This window comes from Watersipora subatra, chromosome 10, assembly GCF_963576615.1.
Source record: "Watersipora subatra chromosome 10, tzWatSuba1.1, whole genome shotgun sequence".
Classification (NCBI taxonomy): domain Eukaryota; kingdom Metazoa; phylum Bryozoa; class Gymnolaemata; order Cheilostomatida; family Watersiporidae; genus Watersipora; species Watersipora subatra.
The window spans coordinates 28986316-28995318 of NC_088717.1; the positions used below are offsets into that span (position 1 = coordinate 28986316).

General features: G+C 41.6%; 1 protein-coding gene across 4 annotated transcripts; it reads left to right on the forward strand.

Moving 5' to 3' along the window:
- The first annotated feature begins 1282 nt into the window (after positions 1-1282).
- Positions 1283-7165, forward strand: LOC137405974 (uncharacterized). 4 transcript variants are annotated; one of them, XR_010979826.1, is made up of 4 exons: positions 1283-3404; positions 3822-3981; positions 4138-4883; positions 5097-5627. XR_010979826.1 is itself a non-coding variant. In XM_068092462.1 (3 exons), exon 1 carries the CDS (start codon positions 1624-1626, stop codon positions 1948-1950), a length of 327 nt encoding a protein of 108 aa, XP_067948563.1. In that variant the 5' UTR covers positions 1283-1623; the 3' UTR covers positions 1951-3155; positions 6213-6320; positions 7089-7165. The 4 variants fall into 4 exon arrangements, 2 of the variants coding, with proteins under 2 accessions (XP_067948563.1, XP_067948562.1); XR_010979827.1 differs by having other exon boundaries at positions 1283-3155; positions 3259-3981; XM_068092462.1 differs by lacking the exons at positions 3822-3981; positions 4138-4883; positions 5097-5627 and adding exons at positions 6213-6320; positions 7089-7165 and having other exon boundaries at positions 1283-3155.
- The last annotated feature ends 1838 nt before the right edge of the window (positions 7166-9003 follow it).

Below are 9003 nucleotides of genomic sequence, written 5' to 3' on the forward strand. Positions count from 1 at the left end.
CTATGAAACACTGCATCGCACCTGACGCAATGCATTGCGCACAATCATCACGCCGCGCACGATCATTGCGCTGTCATATGGAAACCAGGCTTAAGAGAGAGCTTTTCTCGTTTTGTGGCTGATTTGTCGGTCATTACTCAGTGGCTAGGTGGTTGCGGCCCTATTGCAGCTTCTTGAAGCCGCTGGAATGCAACGGAGCCTGGGATGCCCCTGTTGAAAAGGAGGTCAGCTCGCTGGTTAGTGAGCTTTACACGAGAGTATGTCAGGAGGACCCTGTTAGGGGTCCGTGGCACGTAAGACCGAACGGTCCGGTCATTGTGTGGACAGATGCAAGCTCTCTGAGTCTCGGTGTGGCAGTTGAGGTTGATGGCAGCATTGTGAAGATGCGTCGTGACTGAGGAAGGAGTCAGACCATTCACACATCAATGTTGCCAAGCTGGAAGCTGTGGGACGAGGTGTTAACCTGGCTATCGCGTGGGGGTTCAAAACTTTCACCTTGGCGGATGACTCTCTCACAGTTGTCAATTGGATGTCAAATACAATTGACGGGCGCAATCGTGTTTGCAAGAAAGGTGCTGCAGAGATGCTGATGAAGTGTCGGCTGGGGGTGATCCGGGACACGATCACCGAGTACGACTTATCGGTCACTATGCGTCTTGTACCTAATGTGGAGAACAAGGCGGATAGAATGACTAGGTGCCCAAGAAGTAGCTTGAGCATCGAGGAATGAGTGGAGGCGAGGCCAAGAGCATGGCTGCTGCCATCTTCACCGGCAAGAGCCTCGGGGATGCTGTGTGAGCAGCTCATTTGCCTCATTATCTGGGTGTCGAAAGAACACTGTACCTTGCTCAGCAAGTACACAGTGACTTGACACGGGAGCAGGTCAAACGCGAGCTGGCTGGCTGTGAGGCCTGTCAGCGCGTTGACCTGGCTCCGAGAGGTCAGAACCTCGTAGAAACAGGCAGCTTGGATGTCGAGGGGAACTGGTGCCGGGTGGCCATAGACGTGACTCACTATGGCGGCCATGTGTTCCTGTCCATGGTTGATTGCAGGCCGTCACGTTTCGCTATCTGGCGCCGCTTGCCAAGTGAAACGGCAGCGCACATCGTGGCTCAGTTATGCACGGTCGTAATTGAGCGAGGGCTGTGTGACGAATTGTTAATGGACCATTCAATGGCGTTTAGGTCAGCAACTGTTGCGCAGTTTGCTGACGAGTGGGGGATTTCTCTGAGATTTTGTGCCGCTTAGGCTCCGAGTGGCAACGGAATCGTCGAGAGGAATCACCGGACAATCAAGAGGATTGCCGAGAGAGGAAGAATTAGCCCCGAGGAGGCGACGTTTTGGTATAACGTCACGCCTCGGAGTACAGATGGGGTACAGAGAAGGGTACAGATGGGGGTTTGGTACCCTCGAATAATCTGTATCGATATTCATGGCGAGTGCCTTTTGACGTCAATCTACGCGTGTTAGATGAGGTCAGTCAAGACAAATTTGCTGTCGGCGATGAGATGTGGGTAAAACCTTCGACTCCATTGTGCACTAAGCAGTGGGCACCGGGAGTGATAACCGGAGTCGTTTCCAAGCACAACATGTGCGTGGATGGCATGCCGAGGCATGTGAGGGATGTCCGCAAGCGGTGGTTTGGCACTGACCGTAGTCCGTGAACTGGCCGAAGACGGCCAGCTTAATCTAGATAGATTACGCAGTTCTGTTGCTCCCCCACTGCCTCAGCTGCATCCCTGTGAGGTAGCTGAGGTCTCGGAGGGGGATGTGGAGGACGGTCCTCAGACTGCCGAGGATGAAGTTCAAAACATGGATGGTGAGCCTCAGACTGCTGGGGCTCCATCCGGGGATTTAGATCCTGGTGAGCCTGAGCTTCAACCGTCAATGCTCAGGCGGTCGCAGCGGGAGCGACGGCGTCCCCGGTATTTGGATGACTATGAGGGATAGCTGGTAGCTTCTTAAAAGCTGAAGGAAATGTGAGTTAGTAGTCACGTGGTGCCCGACGGTAGCTCGGAAGGGCTCGTGGGCATGTGCCACTGGACGAGCAAAAAAACGGCCATGTTGTCATTGGGAATCCGAGCTCCATTCGTGTAGCTTGTGACTCTGTGCTCGTCGTGTGTTGAGTCATACTAGAAAGGATTAATAAGAGTCTGTCCGAGTCTTGGGGACTCGTGAGTAAACCAAACCTACTGGTGTAGTCTGGCACTACGGTGTTTTCTAGTAAAACGTACAGGTGGAGTAAGGGTGACATAAGGGGAGGTTTCGGAGTGTCACGGCTGGCAGTCTGGTACTGCGTAATCTTCGCTTAGTAGCTTACAGTTGATGTAACAAAAATTATGATAAAATGAATTCCATGATGAACTTTTACCGCTGATTAAATGTAATAGAGATATTTTGGCAGCATCATGTCACATCAACTTTAGATCCCAACCTCAGAAAGACATACCTTGATTGTTGATTTCGACTTGGAAATCGCCAGTTTCATGCCAACATCTACCACCTAAAATAAGTGAAATAAAATCTAAAACTTAGTCGAATATTTCGAAGAAAAATTACAATTAGAAATTTAACAGACTGCACTAGAAGACACTGTTGCAACACAAACTGTCATCAAGAACATAGTTGCTTATAAAACATATGTCTAGGATCTATTTTAGCAGCGTAACATTTTATTAAGAGCAGTAAACCTTTTTGGTATTTTTTCAATGTATTATGTTTTCATCACTCTTTTATATATATACCTTATATTTCTAGTATCTAGAATATATCTCGGCATTTCCAGCACCAGCAAAACACCAGTAACCATTCTTTAATGCCAGTAATCATTCTTAATTTTCAAGAAGAGTTTTGACTGCAAGCATGCAGCACGGTGCTGGCCCCACGATGCCGCTTGTTTTAGAAATGCAAAAAAGAAACAAATATTGCCCGCTAGAGCAGGACGTTTAACACTGATGCCAAATGTTTCCTTTAAAAGCTTTACAAAACCATTTTCTTACATCCATGGTACTACTGATCACATATAATCGCCAACACAGTTTTCAAACCGAGTTAGGAACTGTGGGCTAGAAACTCACAAATCGTTATCTTTTTTAGATCTGACCGAATGGCAGAGGTCAATCACGAGTACGGAAATCCGGCCGACACCATGTTCGGTTAGCGTTTGAGTTAATTTCATTGTGTTCAATGTGAGAAAGAAATCTATTTTAATTCACATACTTCCATCCAGTTACTATATGCTTAATTGTTCGAATTTAGCTTTTGGCAGACAAAAAAAGCTTTCCTTGACCCATCCTTATCCGCTTCCGACTACGCAAGCTCAGTTTTTGTTCTTTAACTGAAGTTGGAGCATGCACTGTTTCACAGAATTCTCTCTCTTCAGTTTCCAGCTCTGAAAATAGCAGGTACGTATCATGTTTGTCCCTCCTCGAGAGGGACAGCATACCCCTTGCCTTTCTGTCAAGGGGTAGTCGATGGACGAGTTCTTTTATACTCCGAAATTGACAATCTCTTACCTTGACTTGACTCAGTTGATTTGCACCCGACCTAACCTTCGCCCTGTCCTTTCGGAAGGAGGATACCCAGGTCAGAATCTCCTTGTCTCACCCTTTTTAGCTCGGAGCACATGATTAAGCCTCCTTAAGAGCTATCGGTGGCATATCTGTTATATCAGAAATACCTAACTGAAAGGTCTCTGTTTATAATGGGTTGTCAGGGCTCTCCTGGATCAAGTTTCCGTACCGCTGTGTCTTGAAACTTGAGAAGGGGGTCGTTACTTTGTTGTTATCAAATATGTCAGGTCCTTATCTTCTCTTTGACAGACAATCAAGAAAAAGAAGACCAGCCTCAACCAGTAACCATTGATGATGAGAACGGGACGGGGGAAGATGGCAAAGACATGTCCTTGAGGGAGCTGAAAAAGAAGATCTTTGAAGTACTCCCGGATTCCATACTACCCCCTCCAAATCACAAAGTAAAGAGGTATGGTAGCTTCTATGTATATCTAGTTGATATTGGTTATTTTCCATGTTGATATCATGATAGGTATAGTAGTTACATTGTCTTATAGATATACATGATATATATCTAGATGAATACATATTTATGAGTACATAACAACATTTTCTGTTCTCGTAGAGCCAAGACTATCGTCGAACAGATGCTATCTCAAGACAGACCACAAGATGATGACGATACAGACTATAGTCTGCCCTTGTCTCAGGTCATGACTTCAGCCATAGAAGAGGTTAAACACCAGAAATAAGCCTTCACATCAAAATATCCCAGAATAAAAGGGTTCCATGTATCAACTACCAAGTACAGGGGTACACTCTCAAATCATCTTACAGCCGCATTGATGACGACGCTGCACTTCTGGGTAAGGCATCTAACAAAGCCCTCATTCCATGCAAATATATCGAGGAGATGGAGACCCTTACAAGGCAGTTGATGCTTGTTGCTAGCCATTCAGATTGGGTCCTTGGCAGCTCTGTTGCGCTTTTGCAACAGGGTGATACAGATGCAGCCATCAGATCGATTGAGAGCTTTATAGAGGAGAGAAATCTGCTTGAGCCCACTATCTATGACGTAACTGACTTCCTTCTCTATCTGCTAGAGGAGAGAAAGCTGTCAGTGAGTACAATTAAAGGCTACAAGGCGGCACTGGTCAATTCTCTAGGTAGATCTTTCCCAACAGGGATCGAGGACATAATCAGGGAGATGCTGAAAGGCTTTGCCGCTTGCCCTCATAAGACCATCAGAAGATAACTACCAATGTGGGATCACTTTGGTAGTGATCCCACTTTGGTAGAGGATGGCCACCTCTCTTAACTTAGAGAGGTGGTCATCCTCCACCACCTCTCTAAGTCAAGCACAGATTTGAGGTAATTCTAGTTGCCTTACTGACTAATCCTGCTTGCTTGCTGCTTTCTATCAGTATGTTACAACGCTTGTTGTACACACTACACACTAATCCTGCGTGCTTGTTGCTTTCTATCAGCTTGTTACAACTCTTGTATTAACTTGGTGCTGACAAAACAAGTTATAACTTGTATTATTTTTCAAGTCGCTATCCCTGAAATGTGTGTTTCTTCTAGCCCTGAGCACTGGGAGGAGGAGATCAGAGATCCATGCCCTCACTAGAGAGTCCATCAATATCTCTGAAGATACCATCCAACTCAGAGTTAATCGCGGCTTTATGGCCAAGACACGGAAGGCAAGCGATCCAGAACTGAAAATCCTCGTTAAAGCTAACCCAGGAAATCCAGACCTGTGTCCTTATCTGACATTACTAGAATACCTGACAGTCACTAATGATTTATGTGACAATAATGGTAATCTGTTTCTGTCTTATATCAGACCTCATAAACCCATCACTCAAGATTCTGCGTCAAGATGGATTTGTTGTGCTATTAGAGACACTTATAAAGTTTTAGATATGACTTCTCTACCAGAAACCAATGCCCATTAGGTTAGGGCTATAGCTGCCTCTATGTTCATTTCAGATGATAATAATGTTGATGAAATTTTAGCCACTGGCCTATGGTCAAGCAAGTGGTCCTTTCTGGGGCACTCTAAAAGAGATATATCGTGGGACCTGTCCCAATTTAAGTCACTGGTGGTTGTTAATAAAGTGTTGAAGCTCTAATCTACACCCTTATCGCTTTATACCCAAAACCCCTACCATGATGATTGGGTCCTCTTGTGCATACTACCAGACACTCTACGAGTAGATAAATTCCTTGGGTGAGAAGTTTTCCCCTCCTATCACGCCTTATGAAGAAAAGGGTTCGGGGTGATATCCTTTACTATCCCCTCCATTGACCCTTACATTTTAATCCGCTTACTGAATGCCGTACAAGACAACTCCTGCCTAGCCACCTGTGTCTGTGGGATTCTATTAAGCATATAGTAACTGTATGGAAGTATGTGAAATAAAATTCAAGATTTTTTATAGTAAATTCCAATTTTATGATCATACTTACCATACAGTTACTATAGACCCACCCTTTCTCCCAACAGGAGTTGCCTTCTCTCTGCGTGCAAGTTGACTCACAAAACTGAGCTTGCGTAGTCGGAAGCGGATAAGGATGGGTCAAGGAAAGCTTTTTTTGTCCGCCAAAAGCTAAATTCGAACAATTAAGCATATAGTAACTGTATGGTAAGTATGATCATAAAATTGGGTTTTACTATAAAAAATCTTGAAATTTCAGATTTAACAGCTATGGAAGATCACGAATACACCGCTAAATCAAAGGAACAGACTACTGAGATTACTACTAATAATTTATGTAAGAGACAGAAGAAGGGTGTAGGTCACGGTGGGTGCACAGTGCTATTGCTATTCTATGAACTGCAAAAAACGCAGGAATGGACCATACCAATATATATATATATATCTATAATATAATAATAATTATATATATATATATATACACATGTATATCAAGACTTTTGAGCATTTGGACCACAAGCTGGAGCTGACTATTATCATGGTTGCAGACAGGTTATTTATTTAGTATTATTGCAGCTTTAGCTGTTTTCAAAGAGTAGAAATAGCAATAAATGCTCTCTTTGACTCAGTAAGGTCATGCTAATAATCTGTTTTATACAGAAGATGAATTTTGATGTAGAGAGTTTGCTGTCCAACATGTATTCACACTTTAATAACTCCGCAATAAGAAAGCGGGCTTTAGCTGATTTCTGTGAGTTTGTTGAGATCGAGTATCGTGCCCTGATTCTACACGTATAGACCAGACTATTACTAAACAAAGTTATAGAGAGGATGCTGAGACAATACAAGGCACTGGTCAGCTACTTTGCCTCAACTGGTATGCAGAAAACAACATTACAAGAACCAAACTCAACAATGTTATAACTAAGCAATCAATACAGCAGGCCTTTTAATCCACATTAATTGTATTATATGTATAATTTAGACACAAGGATTTGTCGGCTTAGAAGATTAAAAAATTGTGAAGTCTGTCAGTATGATACATGTTGACATGGATTTACACAATAACCATGAATACCTTCTATTCACCTAATTCATGTAATTTATCAGTTATTTTTTCTAATCTGGTTTACAGATCTTCAAGATGTCACTACTAAGAGAATTAAGAAGAAAGCCTTTCAAGACCCTATGACGGAAGTTAGGTTAATGGCCTTACACTCCTTGACATCTAAATTATGTAAAACAGAGAACTTCAAGCCAACAAACCCAGGATCCACCACCTTCTTAGAGACTGTGGAGATTTGGTGCTTAGGATTTGTTTAGGAAGGGCTTATAATATCATGAATTTAGAAGCATCAGAGCTAGTTGGTTTGGATTTGGACAATCTAATTCACCTACCAGATAACCTATGTCAAATAGATAGCTTCACTTTAAATTGTAGTATATTTAGTATATACATATAGTATATGTTTGAATATGTAGTATACGTTTTCCTTGGAAGTAAAATGTTTGTCTTGTATTACGGCACAAATTTATTGGAGCTCTGCATTCAAATAGCCTTCTCCAAGCATATCATGACTTCACGTTTTATACTTAGATTCTACTCTTGGTATTGGAATGGCCACCAAGCATCTCTTGAGGCAACTCATATCCTCTGGTGAGGTCAGCGAGAGGGCTGCAGATAAATTTTATGCAAGCATCAGAGTTTACATAGACGGCGTCATTAATTACCTGCTCACACACTTGCCACCCGATGATGACTTTTTAAGATGCCTCCAATGGTTAGACCCGCAGGAAATACACTCAGTGGATGGCATAATGGAATGCGTAATGGAATGCACAACAAGGTTATTTATATTGCAATTGATTTGATTGATTTCACCACCTATAATCACTTCAGTAAATTGGTCATCCTTCAAATCCTGATGGTGAGTTTCTTGGTTAATTTTAGGTATAGAAAGATCTTCAATTATACTGATGAGTAACTTGATGTTCTCCAAGATGATGTGCTGTTATTCTCATCAAGAAAAGATAATATTATTGCAGATCAATATGATCCTGTTGCCTATTAGAATGAGGTAGGGCACATTGAACAAGGTAAGTTCCAGCTTCTCAGCCAGCTTGCCTTGTCAATGTGCCTTATACCTCATTCTAATGCGATTGCAGAAAGGGTCTTTAATTTAATAGGGCAAGCACTTACAGACCAAAGGAAATCCATGAAAAAGGACACCACGCTCAACAACATTATGATTGTTAAGTGTGCCAATCCTTCCAGTGGATTTCAGTCCATCGGAAACATTACTCAAAAAGGCGAAGGCAGCTACTCGCCTTAGTTTGTTGAAATAATCTATCATACTATTATACTACTATACTCATACCCTAGTGTATAATACTATCTCATCTCATTATAAATAATCTATCATACTATTATACTACTATACTCATACTCTAGTGTATAATACTATCTCATCTCATTATAAATGTAGACAGGTTCAGAGAGTTAGGATTAATCATATACTTGCTACTAATAAACAACTACATGTATGTATAAACATAGTAATCATATACTTGCTACTAATAAACAACTATGTATAAACATAGTAATCATATACTTGCTACTAATAAACAACTACATGTATGTATAAACATAGTAATCATATACTTGCTACTAATAAACAACTATGTATAAACATAGTAATCATATACTTGCTACTAATAAACAACTACATGTATGTATAAACATAGTCATCATATACTTGCTACTAATAAACAACTATGTATAAACATAGTAATCATATACTTGCTACTAATAAACAACTATGTATAAACATAGTAATCATATACTTGCTACTAATAAACAACTACATGTATGTATAAACATAGTCATCATATACTTGCTACTAATAAACAACTATGTATAAACATAGTAATCATATACTTGCTACTAATAAACAACTATGTATAAACATATTTGTGGCTGTCTCATCTATCAATAACCTCCACCTCCACGACATGTGATTTCCATATGGAGTTATATTATCTTTTGCTGT